Source organism: Polistes fuscatus, unplaced genomic scaffold (genome assembly GCF_010416935.1).
Source record: "Polistes fuscatus isolate 324 unplaced genomic scaffold, CU_Pfus_HIC Scaffold4, whole genome shotgun sequence".
Classification (NCBI taxonomy): Eukaryota; Metazoa; Arthropoda; class Insecta; order Hymenoptera; family Vespidae; genus Polistes; species Polistes fuscatus.
In genome coordinates, this window is record NW_025113118.1 from 5,554,906 (window position 1) to 5,577,948 (window position 23,043).

A 23,043-nucleotide genomic window follows, 5' to 3' on the forward strand; every position below is an offset into this window, starting at 1 on the left:
AAATTGTGTCGACGCATAATCGAAAAGAAAACGATAATATTTTCAAACGAAATTACTTACACATCTAGATTTATTTCATCTATTTTTTGTTTTTTCATTTTCGATAAAAAAAAATCTTTATAGATCAAATAATTTCAACATATTTCCGAGACGAGGTCGACAAAACAATTCCTCGAATAGCAGAATCGTTCGTATAATATATAAGTTATTTCTAATATGACATATTACAAAATATTTCCTACAATTGTTAATATTTCAAAGCTAAAAAATGTCTCAGGTATTTTAACGTCATTTATAAATAAAATAATTCGTTGTTTATGTTAAATATAACGAATAATAATAACCTAACGCAATGTTTTAAATTAATATAACAGACCGATAAATGGAACGATATTATTTTAGAAACATCTTGTATATAATTTCTCGTAATAAGATGAGAAAAATGTTGACCTTTGTATGTTGTTCTTATCGAATGTGCGTTAAAAGCTCAATCAAAAAGACGAGAAGCGTATGTAAATTTCAGTCTTATTTAGATCGCAGTTCATTCAACATGAAACGATCTCTGATCGTAGCGATTTTAATCGCGTCTCTTGCAATAGTTGGTACTTGGGCATACGAAGGAGTCAAGGGTGGCCATCGTCCTCGTTATCCAACAAGCGCTAATCAGTACGGTGGGCACAACAATAGTAGGCTTTGCTACAAGACCGTACCGTAAGTACAAAATTATTAATTTTTATTCTTTTTTTTTTTTTAATAACAATAATATATTATATCAATGTTAAGCTTTCGACACTTTAAAGGTTTCGTAATCGCAAGAGTTTACAAAATTTCTGTCAAAATAAAAATTGAAATAACGCTTAACAAAACAAATTCATTTAGAATAACTATAGGAGATTACAAATAATGAAAAATAAAAAAGTAAATTATTCGTATGTTCCTGTAGGGTTGACGTATATCAAATGTTTGATAACTTATATTTTTTTTTTTTTATCATATTCTCACAAAAATATGAAATATTTCAATTATCTATGAAATACAACTCGCAAAATAAATATTATGATAATACGTATCTATGTGTGTCTTACAAAGTGATTAAAAAATGTAAGAATATCGTAAACAATATTGAAATACGAAACTTTATAAGATAACGTGTAAATCAAATCTAATTGTAAAATGAAATATAACGAAATACAATTTTTGCCAATGAATTACGTCTGATATGAGATAGATATGAATCGAGATCAAGGTTTCACGATGCGTAATCTTTCGCGTATGTTACATTTACTTATCGAGAGAACGTCAAATGACCTCTGACTATTAAAGTATCTATGTATATTATACGTGCTCAAAAAACACTGTTTATGTTTAGATACGATCATGCATTAGCTCATAACACGAGCAGCGGAGTACCTTACAATACGATTCCCTTGCCTCAAGATAATTATGTGAGTACCTTCGCTTTCACTTATTCTAATACATTCTAATACTAGGCAAAACTTAAACTGAAGGAAGAATTTCTTTGTTCTTTTTTATAAAATCAGGATGGTAATCACGGATTCATAACGATCTTAGATTGTTGCGAGGGTTATAAGCGTAACATTACCACTGGTATCTGTGATTTTCACTGCGAGCAAGGCTGTTATGGTGGCGAATGTACTGGACCAAATCAGTGTTCCTGCAAGCCCGGTTGGTATCCGGAAAACGGACTCTGTATGCCCATGTGCCAGCAACAATGTCAAAAGGATGCTTACTGTTTCTCCCCGAACGTTTGCGCATGTAAATTGGGCTACGACGAGGTGAATGGCGAATGCAAGCCAATCTGTCCCGATGGCTGCAAAAATGGCGACTGTGTCGCACCACGCGTTTGCAGATGCCGGTCTGGTTACGCATTGAATTATCGTCAAGAATGTGGCCCTGTTTGCGAGGGTGGCTGCCCTCATGGGGAATGTACCTCGCCCGGTATTTGTACTTGCTACGAAGGGTGAGCTTTCCCTTGTGGTTTTTTTCTTTTCTTATTAATTTTTATCTGGATTCTCAATATTATCCCGTTAAATTAATTTCGGTCTTTTCAGATATACCAATCCACCGAATGAACGAGAATCTTGCGTCCCTCAGTGCCAAAATAACTGCAACGGTGGTCAATGTATCTCACCTGGTGTCTGCAACTGTATACAAGGTTACGAACGTAATCCGAACGGTGGATGTTCACCGGATCCCGCTTCGAATCAATGTAGATACGGTTGCGGTGAGCACGGCGTTTGCATTGGTGTCAATCGTTGTCGGTGCGAAGCAGGATACAAATCAGAACCAGACACGGGTCGATGTATACTAGATAAACGATCAGATCAACCACCCTATGGACAACCTACAAGCCAACCACCTTATGGACGACCAGTCGATCAACCACCTTATGGACAACATACAAGTCCACCACCTTATGGACAACAAGTCAATCAACCATCCTACGGACAACCAGCTAACCAACCACCTTATGGACGACCAGTAGACCAACCACCTTATGGACGACCAGTAGACCAACCACCTTATGGACGACCAGTAGACCAACCACCTTATGGACGACCAGTAGACCAACCACCTTATGGGCGACCAGTAGACCAACCACCTTATGGACAACAAGTCAATCAACCATCCTACGGACAACCAGGAAACCAACCACCCTATGGACAACCAGGAAACCAACCACCCTATGGACAACCAGGAAACCAACCACCCTATGGACAACCAGGAAACCAACCACCTTATGGACAACCAGGAAACCAACCACCCTATGGACAACCGGTCGATCAACCAACTTACCGTCGACCAGGCGATCTACAGACTGGTAACAAATACGAATCTGTCTGCGAATTACCCTGCCTGAATGGCGATTGCACCGGTCTCAATCAGTGCACCTGCAAACACGGCTACACATTCGACCAGAATGATCAAACAAGAACAAGATGTGTGCCCATTTGCGCTGGTGGTTGTTCCAACGGAGTCTGCACGGCCCCAAATCGTTGCATCTGCAACCCAGGCTACAAAAAAGATCTCGGTGTCAAAGGCAGACAAAGATGCATACCGAGTTATTAGACTATTCTATCTAAAGAAAAGAGAAATAAACAAACGGAGAACTATGTATAATACAGAGTTAAATTAATTAAATAAATTAACAATATCTCTCTTTTCCTTTATTATTTCTTAAAGTCAAAAATATTACTCACAAATTGATCTCCAAACAAATCTATCGAGTTTTTCTCACACACACGCGAACGTACCTTGCACCGTTCCAAGATCCTCGGGAAACCTTGACCTAGCAGCCGGTAGATAACCGAAACGCTATTAATTCGAGATTAAGCTTGGCTTACGAAACTACGGCTTTGCTATTACCCAGACAATTTACCAGACAGTATCGCGTCAGCTCAGAGAAATTAATGACAAAGAATTAAAATCCTATCTTAAAAATCTTTCACTTTTTTGTCAAGATACGAAATATTTTACCGATCGCTATTCAATTTCCGTTCTTATAATTTTAATATACTGAGTGTCCTGTAATTAATAATACATACGAACTGGAGATAATTCTACGCGAAAAATTAAGTCGAAAATATGATATCAAATTTGAGAAAATAATATTTGATAATATGTTGAGTGCGCGTGAACTTGATTTACAATGAACTTGCAACAATAAAATCTAAAAGTCTTGTTCGATAAGATAAAAGTAGAACTGTAGACGTATTAAAAAGTACAAAAATCCTCTCCGAAATATAGTAAGATAATGAAATCCATCTAAAATTGAATCAAGTGCACTCGTACTCGACAAATTTTCAAAATTATTTTTAAACAAATTTTACTCAACGTTACCGACTTATTTTTTTCATGTAGAATCACTCTCTGTTCGTTTGTATTACCAAACAGAAAACACCCAGTATATATAATATATGATACATGTAATATTCCAACGTATATAACCGATCGTAATCTATTATATTATATAATTTCAGATAGCCATTATATATTCAGAGAAAAAAGATTAAAAATCATGTACTAATAGTTTTTTCCAACAATTTAAAATCACTATGATAACAAGAAACTTGCTCAATGCATCCTGCCTGTTACCGATAATAGAAGATCCTCAGCATTACAAATATAGCAGAAGTCATGGGGTATTAAATCATCCTGTCAGTCTCTGACAATCTTTTGTACGATACACACTAAAGTCGCGAAAATACATATACTAATAAATCTACATTATATTAAATAAGAACTAAATCGACGGAAGAGCCATGAAATCGTTATTTTTCTTTTTTCTTTATATATTCATCGTGGAAATAAAATATTCTTTAGCAGAATCTGACCTGGAACCAGGATATTGCAGTAAATTAGTCAGGTAAAAAATAACTCTTGTTATCTATTTCCGTCGAAGATAATGATATCGCATCGATCACATTTCCATCACAGTTACAGAAAACCACGACGAATTTCATACCTTGAAAGTTATAGAGAAAAAACATGGGGACTTTTTTATAAAACAAAGTATCGATATAACTATAGAACCGAGGTAAGAGAACGCTTTGTATTCCGTTTTCTAGATTTAAACGATAGAATATGATCATTAAACAAAAGACACCTTCTCTCATTGTCAGTATTACACGGATTTTAATACAGTGGTAACATGCTGTTATCACTACGAAAAGGTGTACGGGGAATGTGTACCCACATGCGTTATTCCTTGTGGCAAAGGTGAATGTATAAAACCTAATATATGCGATTGTGATGATGGATACCTACCATTATTTTTAAACGATAGAGTTTGCTCACCTGTTTGCAAACATTCCTGCGTGCATGGTTATTGTTCGGAACCCAACACTTGCACTTGCGATTCCGGTTATCAAATGACGTCAGACGGATTTACCTGTGAACCAGTTTGCAATCCAAAATGTGATTCGACAACTACTTTCTGTTCGAAACCAAATACCTGCACTTGCAAAGAAGGATACAAACAAATCAACTACTGTTTGCCTAGATGCAAAGCCAAGACCTGTGTGCCTATATGCAATGTACCATGTAAAAATGGTAAATGCACGGCACCTGACACTTGCACCTGCAATAAGGGATACTCTTTCGACCTTACGAATAAGTTCACATGCAAACCGGTATGCGACAAATGTGTAGATGGAATTTGCACTGCACCGGGTATTTGTACCTGCCGTAAAGGCTATTCTTTAACTAAGGAAGGTTATTGCAAGCCAGTTTGTAACAAACCTTGTCATATGGGTACTTGTATCGCACCTGAAACTTGTATGTGCCACGATGGTTATGGCTTTCTTCAAAATTCGACGAACATATGCGAACCGATTTGTCCAAAAGCGTGTATTAATGGCTTCTGCACACATCCTAACGTTTGCAAGTGTCACGAAGGTTTTTATGTAACAGGCGACGAGACAAGTTTGCACGTTTGTGTGCCTCGTTGCGAACACCCGTGCGAACCAAACGGAAAGTGCACCGCCCCTAATGTTTGTACCTGTAATGCGGGATACTCGCTCGGCAATGAAGTAAGACAAAGTACTATATCAATAAACGTTTCTAATGTACAAACATTTTTATCTAATATCTTTTTCTCTTTTTTTCAGGAAGCTGTTCACTTTGAGGGTGAATCGGTTTGCAAACCTATCTGCGAAAAGACATGCATTAACGGATTTTGTGCTGAGCCAAATTTCTGCAGCTGTTCGTTAGGATACGAACATTCCGATGTAAATAACGTTTGTATACCATTTTGCGAACCTTCTTGTCGGCCTCATAGCAGTTGCACAGCACCAAATAAATGCACCTGCGATGAAGGATACGAATTAACGACGAAAGAAGTTAATAAAACTCACACCCAAAGTTGTGAACCGATTTGTGAAGAAGAATGCATTAACGGATTTTGCAGCGCACCTGATGAATGTAGCTGTCATAAAGGCTACGGAAAACTGAACAAAATGGTACCCGACGTATGCAGTCCAATCTGCGAACCTTCTTGTTGGTCGCATAGCAGTTGCACAGCACCAAATGAATGCACCTGCGATGAAGGATACGAATTAACGACGAAAGAAGTTAATGAAACTCACACCCAAAGTTGTGAACCGATTTGTGAAGAAGAATGCATTAACGGATTTTGCAGCGCACCTGATGAATGTAGCTGTCATAAAGGCTACGGAAAACTGAACAAAATGGTACCCGACGTATGCAGTCCAATCTGCGAACCTTCTTGTTGGTCGCATAGCAGTTGTACAGCACCAAATGAATGCACCTGCGATGAAGGATACGAATTAACGACGAAAGAAGTTAATAAAACTCACACCCAAAGTTGTGAACCGATTTGTGAAGAAGAATGCATTAACGGATTTTGCAGCGCACCTGATGAATGTAGCTGTCATAAAGGCTACGGAAAACTGAACAAAATGGTACCAAACGTATGCAGTCCAATCTGTGAGCCTTCTTGTTGGTCGCATAGCAGTTGCACAGCACCAAATGAATGCACCTGCGATGAAGGATACGAATTAACGACGAAAGAAGTTAATGAAACTCACACCCAAAGTTGTGAACCAATTTGTGAAGAAGAATGCATTAACGGATTTTGCAGCGCACCTGATGAATGTAGCTGTCATAAAGGCTACGGAAAACTGAACAAAATGGTACCCAACGAATGCAGTCCAATCTGCGAACCTTCTTGTTGGTCGCATAGCAGCTGCACGGCACCAAACGAATGCACTTGCGATGAAGGTTTTACGTCGTACAGCGACAATGATTTTATAAATTGTGAACCGATCTGCACATTCGATTGTCAAAATGGTAACTGCTCTGCGCCGGATACCTGTAGCTGCGAGCCGGGTTACATTAACAACGAAAACGGCACATGCGTTGCTTATTGCTCGGTCAGCTGCGGTAATGGAACTTGCACAGATCCAGAAGTTTGCACTTGCGATGAAGGCTACGTATCTACGTACAAAAATCAAACTTGCGAACCATATTGTACAAACGGTTGCAATAATGGTGAATGCGTAGCACCAGACGACTGTCAATGTAACGAAGGTTTTATAAAGAACGGCAACGGTACCGACTCGATTTGCGTTAACGCTTGCAAGGATGCTTGCAACGACAAAGGTGTTTGTCTCGACGACCAAGGTAATTGCAATTGCTTTTTCGGATGGGAGGGAATCGCCTGCGAAAAAGCAACCTTTTGTGTCGTTACCGTATCAGAGGAATTTCATATATACGAAACGTGAGTATCGTGTCTTTGTTTCTTACTTTTATTTTAAAAAGAGGATTACTCATAACTCGAATAAAATAAAATGTCTAACATAATCATCGAACATTTATCTTCAATCCTTTTATAACGAGCGACTCATATACGAATCGTCCATGCTAAGACCCCGTATAAACATATAGGATCGTATACCATGAGAGATACCATACCTCAATGAAAGGGTTAAACGTTTTTTCCAATGATAACGACAAGATTTGTTAAATCATATCGTTTGTTTTTCATTTACAGATTATCAATCATTAAAAAACCAAATGATTCGATCATATTTTTGAATAAAACTAATCCAACGTGCCAGCAATGTTTGAACGAATTAAATAATGAAACAATTTGTTTCGAATTTCCTAACAATTTCTACGGGGAACAAAATTATTCATCAATATGTCTCGTCGACTCAGGTATATATAATAAAATTAAATTAAATCTATTTAAAGGGGGACCGAAATGAATCTTTTAATTTCATACATTCATTTTTATTTTTAAGGCTCCATGTGTTACACAAGTTACAGTACCAGGAAAGAAGTTACAACAGTTATCACCACCAGTGGAGGAATAATTGTTTTAATTATAATCATTGCGTTCGCCATTGCTTGTTATAAGTTTAAAAAGCAAAATAATTCAAAGTATTACCCTGGAAATACCCAAGATACATGAGAAATAATTTATACACAATAATTTGTACAATGTACTTACGTTAAATAATACTTATTTGAAATAATTTCTTACCACAATTATTTTAATCGTCCTAGATTAAAAGTATCTTAAAAGAAATTCATAAAAATAAAATTAAAAAAAAAAGAATATAAATTAATATATATAAATATTATAGATTAATATTATAAAATATTAAAATAAATTTAAAGATAAATATTATAGATTAAACACACATAATTGCGCCATTTTTGTTAATAAAAATAATGAAATTATTATAATAAATAAATAAATCATATTAAATGATGAGACAGATCGTTAATTATGTAATAGATGCACTTTTGTTACGCATATATACGAAATTAGAGTAAACATCTGACGAGATAAGAAAAATTCGAATATTTTGTTTAAATACAGAAAAAGAAAAATAATGTGTAAAAAGAAATCCAAAGATAGTATGTTTCCGGTGAACTATTTTAAATCATTTCGCGTAATGAATTCCTCAGTAACGATAATGATTAACATCCTGTCAAAGTCAGATAACACTAAATAACCTTACCATGAAAGGAAACAAGATTAAACGCGTGATACTCAAAACATACAATTAAAAAATATTACTTTGTCAGACAAAGATTACTTCCGTAGAGCAAGCATCTCTTTCGTTAAAATGAGATTTAAAAAGGTCTCATTATATGTCGTCGTGGTCTTAATTCTCAACTTGCCCAAAACATTAAGCCTCATTCCTTGGAAAAATATGGAATACCAGTCAATTTGCAAGAAGGTTGTACAGTAAGTAAAACGTGCGATAGATCTGCTTTTCTTTGTCAGCATTAAATAGTTGCACCGATAAATGACCAGTGCTCGATGAGTGTTCGTTTCGAAAAAAAATATAATTGATCTATTTGATCATCTTTAGCTCGATCAAACAAATATATATAAGTATATATATTTAAATCAAATTCGATCGTTGTCAATGACAGGAAAAAGGAACATCAAAACCAGAAGTATAACGAGACATACTGGCAGCCTTTAGAGGAAGTCTACAAAATGCAAAAACGTCGTATTAATTACAAAATTAAAGTGAGTATCTCGTTTTGTGTTAGTATAAATCAATACTATAAAATAATACACCGATCAATCGATCAAACTGGTGGTTGATTTGTCATTTTTAGGATTACCCAACGTACCATATAGAAGAAGAATGCTGCGAAGGATTTAAAGAGGTAGACAACAAATGCGTCCCGGATTGTTCTCCACGCTGCGAGAATGGATCATGCGTAGCTCCGAACATATGCGAGTGCTTTCCAGGATATGCCATAACGATGGAAAAAAGACACGTTTGCAAACCGATTTGTACGAATGGGTGTTTGAACGGTGAATGCGTTCAACCCGAAGTTTGTATCTGTTCTCCGCATTACTTTTTAGATCCTGACGGCTACACTTGCCATCCCACTTGCTACGATAAGTGCGACCTTGATAACGGTTATTGCTCTGGACCGAATACTTGTTCTTGTCATATTGGATATAAGAAATCTAATAAATCGAATATCTGCGAACCGATTTGCGAGCGCGAATGTATCAACGGCAAATGTGTCGAACCAGATCTCTGCAGTTGCAATGATGATTACGAACTCGATATCAACGATTCGTTCAATTGCATTCCAAAATGCGAACAAACTTGCCTATTCGGTAGGTGTACAGCTCCTAACGTGTGCACGTGCAACGAAGGATACGAAGCAATCAACGGAACTCACTGTAAGCCAATTTGCACTAAACCCTGTAAAATCGGCATTTGTGTAGCACCTGATATATGCATTGATCACAAAGGATATAGTTTAATTGAGGAAAATGATACGTCGAATAACATCAATGTGATAGAAAATCTTCCATTAGTGAATTGCAACACAACTGAGAATAACAAAAGGAATGCACAAGGTGGCTACATTTGTCAACTTATTTGCGACATAAACTGTTTGCATGGTTCGTGCAAGGCTCCAAATGTTTGCACCTGCAACGAGGGTTACCGAAAGAACGAAAAGGGTCGATGCGTACTCAAGGATATTTGCACAAGTATGGTATAGTTAAAACTTAACAATTTTTATTACTCTGTAATGTAAAAATACAAAAATAACCAGACTTTCCAATGTTTCAAGATATTCAGTGCCAATTACATGGATTAGATGACATTTTGAATAAAGAGCGTTATAAACAATCTAAGAAGATCGATGGAAAATTAATTGGTAAAGTGCTTGCAATAATCATAGGAAAAATCCTATTAATAAAAGGATTTTGTATCGTTCGCAAATGTCGAAAGAAGACTACGGTTTCAAGTAATTTGATTTATTTTAATATTTATAAAATTATTCAATACCCAACATTTTTTAACGTAAATTTGATCTTTTTTTAGCGACAAGCGAGCAAGCTATTTTGGTGTCCAACGTTTGATAGAAAAGGATTATCTTATCGAACAATAAATATTTTTAATTATCCAATATCAACGAGAGTGAAAGCATTATGATAATTTTATCGATTGTTTATTGTATATATAATACGTTCATATATACGCATACATATCTACATTTATGCATTATATTAACTTATAAATATAATATACACGTGTTACTTTTTATTTCGCAGAGGTTAATGTAACATAATGATAAAAAATATTTTTTTGAAGTGAAACTTCTTTTCGGAGAAAATTACAAAATTTTTGTTTCAATGTAACGAATTTGTTCTACTTCAATAATGTGACATACACATACACCAAAAACAGTGAGTGTGCAGTGTCTATTGAACAGATAACTTTTGCTCATAAAAATCGTAACTCGTTCAATAGAATTTACATTTCGTATGATCTTATAATAAGTAATAATAGTTGGTAGAAATCTTGACTCATTAAAATCCGCTATCACCTAGTGAAAAAGAGAAGGACGTCATTTAGGTTAATGGAGAAAACTTTCAGTTAACGACGTTTTCATCCGATTAGAGCTATAAAAAGGTATTCGAAGAGCACGCTAAGTGGGTGAAGGTAGAAAAAACGATTCAGTAACATGTCCTACATGAATTTTTATCAGATCTTAGAACACTACGAATTTAAGTATACCCGGTGTGTTTAATATTTTCAGATATGACCAAATAATTATCTCCAATAATATTTTGTATAAACAAAAGTTCAAATAATTATTTGTTGTTACCTTTTGAGAAACATATGTAATATTATATTAATTCACGCATACGATTTTAAAATTTACAAATATTTTTCTATAATATTTTTATAGTAATCTCTTATTACCGACTGTTCGATATTTTAAACGTAGGATTAGAATGTGCATTCGCGATAAGTGTAATGTTTTCGAACATTTGTTAAATTAATATTCAACTATACGAAAAAAGAAATGATTACAAAATTAGAAATTTATGAAACAAAAAAGTAAGAGAAAAGAGAAATCATTCGTTCATTCATTACAGGAAAATAAATCGAATTATTTCGATTACATAGTTACATTTAAAAGCACCATAACTCGATAAATACATGACAGACTTTCTGTAATATAATATTAGCGTTCTTAACAAGTTTTGTTGAGCTTGAAATATCGATTCCAATAGAAAAAAATGTTTTTATAATTTTAATATCGTGGTAACATCGGCTCGCTTTTACGAAACAACCTGATAAAACTATTAACTGTTTATCAAACAAATAAGATCACCTGTAATATGCAAATTGAAAAATAAAAAAATAGAAAAAAATGATAAAATAAAGAAAAAATGCGATAATAAATCTAATAAATATAAATGTGTAATAGTGTGACATAAATAAGGTAAAATCAACACAGGTATATTTCTTTGACGAGGTTTTCTGATCGATCATTTATCGTCTACCGTCTCCGCCCTTCGACGAAGAAGCGTACCGAGTAGCAGGAGCAAAGGAACGAATGAACAAGCATCCCTGATCGCGATACGAAGCAACAGAGAGCATTGAGCAGATCGCGCAGCTGCAGGCAACGGTCGGTCGGTGGACGGGAAAGCGCGTTTAGGTAAGGGAGGTAAGGGCCGTGTCGGTGGGGTTGCGATGTGGGAGGAGACGAGACTACCAGTTTCGAGCAGTTTCTCTTCGGTCAGAGTATACTCGCTGCTCCAGCAGCGTGGTAACGCCTGCTGCGTCCAAGAACCGCGTTTCATTTCAAAACTGCATCTACATCTAACGTAAGATAATTATTTTTCGAAAACGTAACCGCGAAACGTAACAAAACTTAACGGATAATAGTGGAAAAAAACATTGGAAGAAGAAGAAGAAGAAGAAGAAGAGGAGGGGTAGGGGTGGAGGAGGAGGAGGAGGAAGAGGAGGAGGTAGGAAAAAAGGATAACAGTGGAAAAATATTAAAGATAAAGGTCGAGTTAATAAAGAAGAAAAAATAAAAAAAAGGGAAGGAAGGAAGGAAGAAAGGAAGGAAGGAAAGAAGGAAGAGCAGGGAAAAAGTGAGCGAGCGCGCCCGCGCGCTCCCTCAGCCGACGACATAAGGTGCCGGTCTCGGGGTAGAGGGCGAGGGTGGCTCGTAGCAGAAGCAAGAAGCAGAGGAAGAGGAAGAGGAAGAAGTGGGGGAGGGGACGGGCGAAGGGAAAGGATGTCGATGCGCCAGCGGTGCTCGGTTTCGGGGGTTGACTCGCGCCGCGGGGGCGATGAGCGCACTTCCCTCCGCCCTGAGACTTCCAATCCGCTTCTCCTGCCGTTCCTGGCTCCTGCTGCTCGGCTGCAGCATCGTCTTCCTGATATCAAACCTGATTACCGTTACCACCGCCGATCATTTCCAATCGAGGAATTTCCATCCTCGAATCTATCGACGGCAGGTGCAAGGTGATGACGTGCACCGATCATCGAGCTACCTCGAAAACAACGTCGCCGTCTACGAGGACGGCGAGATACTCGACGACCTGGACGACGATTATTTTGAGACGAACATTACAGCAGGTGAGCGACCATCCATCCAATCCGCATCCCTAAATGACTATTTGAATTCTATTCGTTCTCCGATTTATTACCAACTTTTTTTTACATTTACTTTGTACCAAAGTGAGAGCCATTTTTCCTGTTCGTTCGTTTCTTTTTTTCATTCGCTTATTTCCTACTTTCTCGCCCCAAGCTAGAATCGATTATGTGCCAGGTAAGCTCGTCTTATCAGCAAAGGTCATTCCTTTGCTCTACCTCCAATCTTCTTCGGTCTTTTTTCCTTCTATCATTACTTTCAATACGCCCATCAGTAGGTGTAGCAAAGTAGCACACTCGACCGCCATCGGCAATGACCTCGACAAGTTCGTCTAGAAAAAGAATAACTTTCCGTGGGCGTTTTTTTTGGAGGGGGCCGGAGGTGGGGGCCAAGTCTAGGAAAAATTCAACGCAAACGGAAATAGACTGTGATTTCTCTTTCGCTTTGTTGACTCTTTTTATGTTTAATCATATTCGATAATAACATGTTGGAAGATTGAAAAATTGAAGAAAAGAAAATCCTCTTTTCTTCGACGACGATTTCTTTTCCTTCCTCCCCTATTTGAACAATTACAAATTTCTAACTTATAAATGAGGTCTTACCATGATTCCTTTTCATAATTACAAAATAAACGAGTAAAACGTAGAACGCATCGGATAATCGATAGGATCTTTGATATTAGATTTTTGATTTTATTTTACAGACGATTAATTCTCAAGCTAACGACCAAAGCCACGTTATGTCATATTTTCCTTCTTCGATGAAACCTAACATCGATCGTTTTTTTACCTTGAAATTTTAATTAAAAATACGACAGACCGAAACGATAGAAGGCTATCGGTATCCTTGCGATCGATAAAAGCCCATCCTATCTCTCGGACTTTATTCTATTTCCACGAGAACAAGAAAGATAGAACAAATGGTATATCTTAAGGTTCTCCCATACCCCCTTTGCGCCTGCTCTAGAAAAAGCGTGCTACTTCTTCGGGAAAAAAGTAATCCGGTCTGCTTTAACCAATTTGCAAGAGGTTTTGCGAAATTCAAAGTAATTATAAGCTACTTCAAATAAGCCTCTCGATTCGCAACACAAAAACTGCGCTTCCCTTTTCATAAACATTGAATCCATTTCTTTAGATAAATTTGATCAATCAAAATCACGCGATCGAGCAACCTTTCACCCTATCAAAATAAAAAAACAAAACTTAGTTTTAACGGTTCGATAAAGCTATTAACATTTGTTTACTAAAAATGTATCGTAAGTGTGTCGCAAATTGCGTTCAATAAATTTTCTACTCGAAATCGTAATATAAACGAATGCAATATTAAATATATTTTAATACCCCGGTAGGAAAATTGAAGTAGTGTCAAAGAAAAAAAAAAAAAAAAAAGAAACGACGTTGCAGTGCGCAGTTTGCACGTGTATTTGCGCTTGCGCTAGTTTCAGCACCAAGAAAGGAACGCGTCCTTCTTGATTTTCGCGCCAAGCACACCACTGGTATTGATTTTAATGGATGCTGCAAGCGCTCGAGTTCCGCGTGTGGAAGCGTGTAGAAGGATAGCAATTGCCTTTGATTCGACGCGTTCACCCTTCTAGATATTTCCTCTTTTTTTTTTCTAAACAATAGACTAACAACGATATGAAAAACAACTGCGTCACGTACTATTTTATTTCGACAGTTCTTTTTAAATTGATCACATTGAAAATGAAATAACGTCAAGATTAAAAAAAGAAGAGCAGGCAAACTACATTAACGTATATATCGAATGATCTATTAAATAGACAAAAATATGAATTTACAATTTAAATTATTATAATTCTCGTTAATTTACCGAGCGTCCTCGTTAAAGCACTTACCGAATTAGTGACAATAAATTAATTAAAGCTAATTTGTGAAATATTAATGATCTGCTGGGTCACGTAAATGCGGGTTTGATCGAGAACCTTTAATTAGAAAGGGGTGCGTCCTATTAGCATAATATTACTCAATGGAAACTTGCCAACAGAGTTACCCGTTGTTGCACGAACAACAACGACTAATGTACGTAATAACGACGTATAGTTGTTAGAGATATGGCAAAACGATTGTAAGCGAGTTGGCTTGGTGCCCGCTTGAAAATATCCCTGAGAAGATCATGCGGTCTGCCTTAATAACTCTCCGATTTATGTCCAATTACGATCGGGGAAAGTACCACGAAATTCCTCGACAAATTCCTTAGACAGTCTCGAATTAGGGTATATTGTTATTGAGAAGCCAGATGAGTCCAAGAACGGAAACTTACTTGGATCGAAAACTTTGAATAGCCACTGGACAAGTTCCACATTGGTCGGTTTATACACGGACATATTCTACTAGCCGTTTAATCGTTTTAGAATGTGTGCAGACCAGCTCACGGTCCTTGGCAAATGGCAAAGTTCAGCGAAGGCTCTGCAAGATACACGTACATATGCGCATACGTACATAGACGAGCTGACACCAAAACCGAAATGCAGGAATATCTCGGTTCACCACCGAAGGAAATTGTTCCGCCGTAGAATTTATTATCAAAAGCTCCAATTACTGTTCTATTAATTTACAATTTTTAAATAATTCGGTACTTCTTTTTCTTGCGATTATTTTTCCTAATAATTTTCTAATTAAATTCCAAATCGACTAGTTCTCCTAGAGTGCTATGATCAATATCTATCATCTTTGTTTCTTTTACAGAGAAAGGTCAGTACCTGGGCTCGCCGTGCGAACTTACGTGCAATCCGGACCTCCAGCATGTGTTCTGCGATTCCATCACTGGCCTGTGCGAGTGTGAAAAATTTTACCCCGTTCGTCTTGGGCCTAGCAAAGGATGTGCCAAACGTAAGTAATTATTTTCGAAATTTTATCTTCTCGATATACCTTACTTCTTCAAATATATAACTTTGTATTAATTAAATATAATTTACTCGTATACAAAATGTTAATAATATAAATTAACCATTCTTTAGCTAAAAGAATTGGAGAACAGTGCTTCTACCGTGCGACTTGCACTTTTGCCGATCAACACGCGACTTGCACACAGGTGCAGCACAATGCGGTGTGCGACTGTGAAGAAGGCTATCACAGGGTCACCTTGTCCAGACCAACAAAGAAGATCTTCTGCGCCGAAGGTAAGCAGTGCCAGCTTGCTGTCTAATTCTTCAAACGAAAAACGCAAAGTTTCCTCGTGTCAATTGGAAAATAATCATGTCTACGATCGAATCTCTCCAATTTTATTTATTTTCGATAGACACGACGTTTATTATTAAAAAAAAAAAAATAAAAGAAAAGAAAAAGAAACCACCTATGATTCGTCATAAATATTTATTCACTCGACAGATCTCATGCTGATAACTACAGACATACCAACACTACTCTGCATAGCATCTGGCATAGCTGTATTCACGGGTATGATATGCTTCGTCCTGAAACTGTTCAGCCGTGCAAGATACTCAAGGCCACGACACTATGCTAACGCGAATCATCCACCACCCATGCTATTCTCTAGCGATACAGGTAAGTTAATTCAAATAAATTGCGAATTATAAGATCTCAATATGCCATCGCTTGCCTGAAAATAGCATGCCATTTCATACCGCTATATATCGTACATGCACCATTGTCACTATTATCATTATCATCATCATCATTATCATCGTCATCGTCATCATCGTAATCATCATTGTCGTTGTCATTGTTGTCCAATAAGAAATGTCTTCAAGACCGATCCAAAATTCCGAATAATGGGTTTCATTTATAATGAATCATTAACCGAACATCATTTACGTAGCACAACTAGGTTCTTATGACGAGTATACTTACATATTCCATTAAAGCATCCCCCTTAGCGAATAAGAAATCAATAAAAGCAAAACCTATTCGTATCACCGGACAGATAATCGTTGTTTTTTTTCAACGAACAGAGAGCTATCTTCATTTGCTATCAGCAATTATTTCCTAATAATGCACACTCATGATTTCGATTTTTTGATCCATATATATAGTCAGAATTTTTTGGTTAACAAATAAAAAACTCGGACACATCGTGCCTTCCTTGCGGCAATCACCGACAATACAATCACGCCATCGTCTGCACGCAGAGAGAGCAATTCGTATCTGAACGTTCCGCAGCAAAAGGGTTACAAAAAAAAATAAAAACCAAAAGAAAAAAAAAAAGGAAAGGAAGAAGATTGCAGGGGAACGAAAAAAAAAGTAAAGGAAAATCCTATCAGAGAGTTTCTCTTTCTATTTCTCGACGGTCCTCAGGTATACCTCTGACGCTGCACGGTGGCCGGCCATCTTCGCGTTCGAGCCAAAGAAGCGGAGGCGGCGGATCTCTGAGCTGCGCGTTCACCAGGAGGCCTAGCAGCGGTGGTAGCCGCGGTCCTCTGGTACCGGCATCAAGAGCAGGTGCGGCACGAGCCGCCGCCATCTTGCTTATATCGTGTCACCTGCAGGCAACCAAGGGCGGGAACAAGCACCGACGTACCCTTAGTGACGTAGCTGAGGGATCGTCCGACGGCCTCGGTAGACGATCACGCTCTCTCTCTCTCTCTCTCTCTCTCTCTCATTCTCTCTCTCACCCTTTCTGTCTAACTCTATCTCTGTTTCCAAACGTTTCCAACCCGTTTATCCATCCTCTCACGTACTTCAACGAAAATATATTCCGAAACACCTGACGAAACTCGTTCAAAACCTTTATAAACTAAATCGATCAATTCATTTGAAACAAAATGAAACGCCTTGTTTTTTGTGATCTTTTTTTTTCTTTTTGTTTATTGTTATTAATTTATCAAATTTTATAATTCTGAGCCAAAGTTAATTTATAGAAAGAAAAAAAAAATGACAATTTTGCTCTAAGGTAATCGAAATGTATAAGCATACGCGAATCGTTCATTTCATCAGATGTTTCCATAGGAAAAAAAATATTCTTCCATTTTTAATATTCTAATTGCATTTACATTTCTTCCGTTGTCTATTCGTGAAATCGATTGTTATCATTTTATTTTTCTTGACCCTCCCTTATCCTACCGTTTATCTCTCTCTCTCTCTCTCCCTCTCTCTCTCTCTCTCTCTGTCTATCTATCTATCTATCTCTATCTCTCTTTCTCTATTTCTCTTTGTCTTTAAACATGACTTGCTTCTCGAAACCGACGACGAAGATCCGACGCCGTTTTCGTAATGGCGTTGACAAAAATCTTCGCATCTCAACGAGTTTTTTCGCTCTGTATTGTCTCTTTATGTGTGCGTGTGTGTCGTAGAAAAATCGCTGTCGTTTATCTACACCGTTGCATTTCCAACTCTTTCCTCAAGTTCAGGTCAGCCAAAAGTCAATCTCACGATTCTTAGATTTCTCAATTTTGTGAATTAGCAGCAATTGTTCACGTATATACGTTTCTTGATTGTTCTTTGTTATCTTTTTTATTTATCTTCCAAGTAAGCTTTAGGAAAATCACGACGAACGATACTTATACTTTTTTTTCAATTCAAAACATAAGAAAACAATTTTGACTCATTTAATTTTGTTATAAGTCTAAAAAGCGACCGATTTAATGGTGTGTTTGTAATAATAGCCCGTTAATGAACAAAACAAATTTCCACTTTTCTATTCGTTATTTCTACGATGGACCATCGGTCGCAACGTTCTTCTAACTTTAACAAAAAAAAGAAAAAAACAAAAAAAAATAAGAACAATAAGAAAAAAGATTACAAAAAAAGAATATACATATATATATGAAATAGAAACAGGAAACGAACATAATTGATATTTTTTTCCACACAAATAACACATAATGATTGTTTATTACGAAAACTATGATAGGGCTGGAAGTTTAGTGGATTATTGTTACGAGAAGACGAAAATGGATCACTCTAAAGCGTGTTTTACACGACAGCAATATACAAACATAAACCCACAACCACGATAGATAAATATAAATAAATATAAATAATAATAATAATTTTAAATGAGATATAAATATATAACACTAAAACCTAACTTATACACACACGATAAGAAAAGTGTGCGTCACAATGTGTGCTTCGCGAGTGTGTTACGAGATAGCAAGATGGCAGCGGCCGATTTCGTTGCTCGTTAACGAACAAAAGTTTTCTGGTAAGACTTGTAGAAAGACGCGAAATCTTTACGCACTAGCTAGCTCGCTGCACACACACAACGCATTTGAATATTATATGTAATTACAAATCGCATGGAAAATCGTTTCGTGGCCGGTTTCTCGGTATGATTTAGAAAAAAAAAGAAAAAAGAAAAAATCCAAACTATCTGCCTGCCACAAATTCTGCAAACGACCATAAGTTTTATAATTTCTTCAATTTAAACTCAAAGTTATTTAAGATGAACACGATCGTTTTATCCATTCGTTTTTACGAGTCAATAAAAATATTCCAAAATATAAACAAATCTAAATACAAACGATTGAAAAAAATTAAAACCAAAAGAGCAACGATATTGCAACGGCTTGCACTGAGAAACCGGTTATCGAAGAAGAAACAGTCGTATGCGACTTTATCTTTTTAGTGTAGTCGGCTTTTACTTAGCTTTTAACGCATCTTTTGCGTCTCGAACTAGCGAGATTATTATACGAATACAACCTCTTCGTAGTCGAAACACGAATCTCTCACTAAACTTTGCTTAAAAGTGTACAACATTTTTCTCATGCTTGTATTTCATTTCTTTTGCATTGCATCGCGCAATGAAGGTTAGACGAATTTTTCCTTTCTACCTCTTTTATACCTTTTTACTTTTTTATACATTTTCCTATCCTTAATCTCTCACATTTTTAAACGATCTAACAACAAATATTTAATTTTAACATTACATCAAAATTATAAGTTACCTTACAATAGTCAAAATACTTTTCTACTTTCTCAATTCATATTATAGTTTAATTTTAGTCGTCTCTTAATAAATAACCCCAACACAACAAATTTACATTATTTTCTTTTTTTTTTATATTATTTAAAAAAAACATTTATCAAGTAACATCACGTAGAACAATATTTCGAGGGGAAAAAGAAAGATACCTTATTCAATAATATTTCTAATTATCGATTATTATTTATTCAAACAATTCTCGATGATCCCCGTTAGAAATCTGCTTTTTCCTATATTTCGATGGACGAAGTTTGACGTTCGAAAATCGGAAACGTCGATGAAACTTTGTCGATCGAACATTGCTACCGCTTCGTTTTCGTTTCCTATACATAATGTGGAACGAAGTGTTTGACTCTAAAGAGCTCTGTTTCTCTGTCTATTTGTTTTTCTGTCTCTCTGTTCCTCTCTCTCTCTCTCTCTTTCTCTCTCCCTCCCATTCTTTCCTTCGTTCTCTCGTTCTTTCTCTTTCTCTTTCTCTCTCTGTCTGTCTGTCTTTCTCTCTCTCTCTCTCTCTCTTTCTGTCTGTCTCTCTCTCTCTATCTCTTGTATTATTTTCTGCTATGTCTATCAGTTAATAATTTCTATATGCGCTTTACAAGGACAACGATGATCGAACGACGTATGTGCGTTTCCAACTTTCGTTTCTCACAGACGTTGTTGCGTTCTGCTTTTCAAACAAAGTTTCCGCGCTGAGTATGAAACTCAAGATGCTGTCAAGATGCTTTTCTTCATACGCGAATGACGAAAGAAAAATATTTGTCTATTTGTTCTCTCTCGTATTTTTTAAACGAGAATGATGATGTGCGTTGTGTAAAGAAAAATATCGTATTGGATTTGAAACATTGGCGAATTAATTAATTACTCTCGAAAGTATTATTTTTCTATAATCTTATACAAACGTTGAGAGATTCTCATTTTTTATTTAAAATTATTTAAGCAAATCATTAATTTAAAAATAAGGTATAATAATAATAATAATAATAATAGAAAACGAGTTAGAAATAATTGAGATCGTTAAGATTACTTGGATAAAATTTCGTGAAACTTAAAACTTGAACGTTTAATGGTTATATATGAAATCAATATTCTCCGCATAGCACTCGAATATGAAATATAAACGATGTGTGCTTCCGCTTTGGCCTTTTGCCTGTTTGCTCGGCAAATGAAAAAAAAACATTTCATATTCCCCACCACTTGTGTTCAACTTTTCATTTACACGATATCTACACCAACATATTTCTAAGAACCTATTCCGTCTATCCGAGTTACCACGCGAAACGATGGTCCGACCGGGTCCATACACATACCGAAAGAAATAAATATGCAATAATAATTCTCAGCACTCCTTGCAATCGTATAATAAGCTTGACTGTACGACAATGATGGCTTACGGGCGACATTTACTTTCGCTTTATCTCTTACAGAAATATCTTAGAATCACGCATCATCTATAGAAATATATATATACGGAATATTCTGTAACTGATGATAGAAACGAGCAAGGAATGATTTTACGTGAAAAACTAAGTCGAAAACAACTAAACGGAATATAATTTGTTCGTATAAGGCTTTGTTATGAAGATAAATAAGTTTGAAAATTTGTCGAGTACGAGTACACTTGGTTCAATTTCAGTTCGACTCATTTTTTACCATTTTACTTTCGAATATTTCGGAGATCATTTTTGTGCTTCCTAATACGTTTGCAAACATTGTCAGTATAATGTTATCTCTTGTATCGGTTCTACTCTGTTTTAGTTTACAGGGTTGTTAGTTTCAGTCAAGTGCACGCGTACTCGACATATTTTCAAGCATATTTATCACCCCCTCTCCCTCCCCCAAAAACAAAATCTTGTATGAACAAATTTGATTCAATATATTTTTGACTTGTTGTTAGTTTCATTCGCGTAAAATTACTCCCTGCTCGTTTGTATTACTAATTACGGGATATTCTGTATATAAATACATATCAAAATCGTACCATTAGATAAAAAATCGGATACGCTAGAATCCACATGTTTTTCTTCCTTTTTCGGCTGCTAGGAGTCATAGAAGAAATTTCTTAGATAAAACTCTGACACGGCTTAAATGTTTACGATTCCCGAACTGACGCTATGTCCTCTTTTTGGCAGGTTCTCGTCGACCTAGTTTAGCATCAGTTCACAGTTCAACATCCTCGGCCCGTAGTTACAGCGCACGTAGATTGGAGAAAGAACGTAATGAAAAGGAACAAAGACAGGCTCTCCAAGAGCTAAGGTTACAAAAACAACGGGAACAGCAGCAACAACAACAACAACAACAACAGCAACAGCAACATCAACAACAACAACAACAGCAACAAGTAGCCCCAACACCCAGTCCTAGGACTCCGCATTCTACTGACGAACTTTTGCCATCTGTCGAAGAGGGTAAAGAAGTATTTTACAACGAGGTACGTAAATATCTCAGAAAATAACTTTCATTAATCGTAACACACATTTGTTACCGACTTTATTACCAACGAGTGCATAAAATAACTTGAAGTATAAAATATAATTTAAGAATGAGAGAAAATATTTAATATACTTAAAATTGAATAATAAAATAATAATAATAATAATGGAAATAAATATATATTTAACAATCAAATGAAATTAATCAAACAAATGAACCAATGAAAAATTTAATATTTAGTTCTATGAAATGTGTTGATATTTCATAGTATCAAAAAAAAACGAAAATAAATATATAAAAAATGAACAAAATTATTAATAAATTAAATCGCAGCAGGTACCGACAACGTCGGAGTCACCGGAAACGATGAACACGGCGTTATCGACGACTACCGCAGTGGTCAACAGCAGAAAAATCGACGTCCCATCTGCCACAACCCCGACAACATCTATCTTTGACGCGAATGTGGCACCACGCGCCTCCGTAGACATTTTTCAAGTTTAGATCGTGATTTTGTGAGTCCTCGTCATCGTGATTCTCTTCGTATGATCAAACGATACCCATTTCTCCGATCTAATTAGAAAATTTCATTATGAAACAAAAATTGCGATTTAATTTCAAGGAAAAAGAAACAAACAAAAAGAAAAAAAGAAAAAAAAAGAAATAATAATAATAATAATAATAATAATAATAATAATAATATAAATAATAATAAAAAGAACAATGTTCGTCGAGCTATGTCTACGAGCGCGCTCGGCTTATTAAAAAATAATG

At 36.1% G+C, this 23,043-nt stretch overlaps 3 protein-coding genes and 2 long non-coding RNA genes across 8 annotated transcripts; 4 read left to right on the forward strand and 1 right to left on the reverse strand.

The window, feature by feature from the left end:
* The first annotated feature begins 424 nt into the window (after nt 1–424).
* LOC122520887 (neurogenic locus notch homolog protein 1-like) lies at nt 425–8,021 on the forward strand. The gene is made up of 10 exons (XM_043641205.1): nt 425–711; nt 1,370–1,445; nt 1,542–1,981; nt 2,073–3,082; nt 4,267–4,387; nt 4,459–4,558; nt 4,644–5,552; nt 5,631–7,261; nt 7,535–7,701; nt 7,788–8,021. Exons 1-10 carry the CDS (start codon nt 434–436, stop codon nt 7,955–7,957), a joined length of 4,902 nt encoding a protein of 1,633 aa, XP_043497140.1. The 5' UTR covers nt 425–433; the 3' UTR covers nt 7,958–8,021.
* A 575-nt stretch (nt 8,022–8,596) lies between these two features.
* LOC122521016 lies at nt 8,597–9,002 on the forward strand. The gene is made up of 2 exons (XR_006304639.1): nt 8,597–8,743; nt 8,935–9,002. It is a non-coding gene; the product is annotated as an uncharacterized LOC122521016 (long non-coding RNA).
* Nucleotides 9,002–11,124, forward strand: LOC122520888 (von Willebrand factor D and EGF domain-containing protein-like). Its single transcript, XM_043641206.1, has 4 exons — nt 9,002–9,034; nt 9,127–10,024; nt 10,108–10,194; nt 10,362–11,124. The coding sequence occupies exons 1-4, from the start codon at nt 9,002–9,004 to the stop codon at nt 10,397–10,399; spliced, it is 1,056 nt and encodes a 351-aa protein (XP_043497141.1). The 3' UTR covers nt 10,400–11,124.
* Nucleotides 11,125–12,349: 1,225 nt separating this feature from the next.
* Nucleotides 12,350–22,873, forward strand: LOC122521014. 4 transcript variants are annotated; one of them, XM_043641393.1, is made up of 7 exons: nt 12,350–12,920; nt 15,642–15,785; nt 15,914–16,075; nt 16,284–16,460; nt 17,211–17,471; nt 21,969–22,267; nt 22,603–22,873. In XM_043641393.1, exons 1-7 carry the CDS (start codon nt 12,632–12,634, stop codon nt 22,771–22,773), a joined length of 1,503 nt encoding a protein of 500 aa, XP_043497328.1. In that variant the 5' UTR covers nt 12,350–12,631; the 3' UTR covers nt 22,774–22,873. The 4 variants fall into 4 exon arrangements, with proteins under 4 accessions (XP_043497328.1, XP_043497329.1, XP_043497330.1 ...); XM_043641394.1 differs by having other exon boundaries at nt 22,606–22,873; XM_043641395.1 differs by having other exon boundaries at nt 17,211–17,354.
* Nucleotides 12,967–15,634, reverse strand: LOC122521015. The gene is made up of 2 exons (XR_006304638.1): nt 15,217–15,634; nt 12,967–13,267 (listed from the first exon to the last, which is right to left on the reverse strand). It is a non-coding gene; the product is annotated as an uncharacterized LOC122521015 (long non-coding RNA).
* Nucleotides 22,874–23,043: the final 170 nt, after the last annotated feature.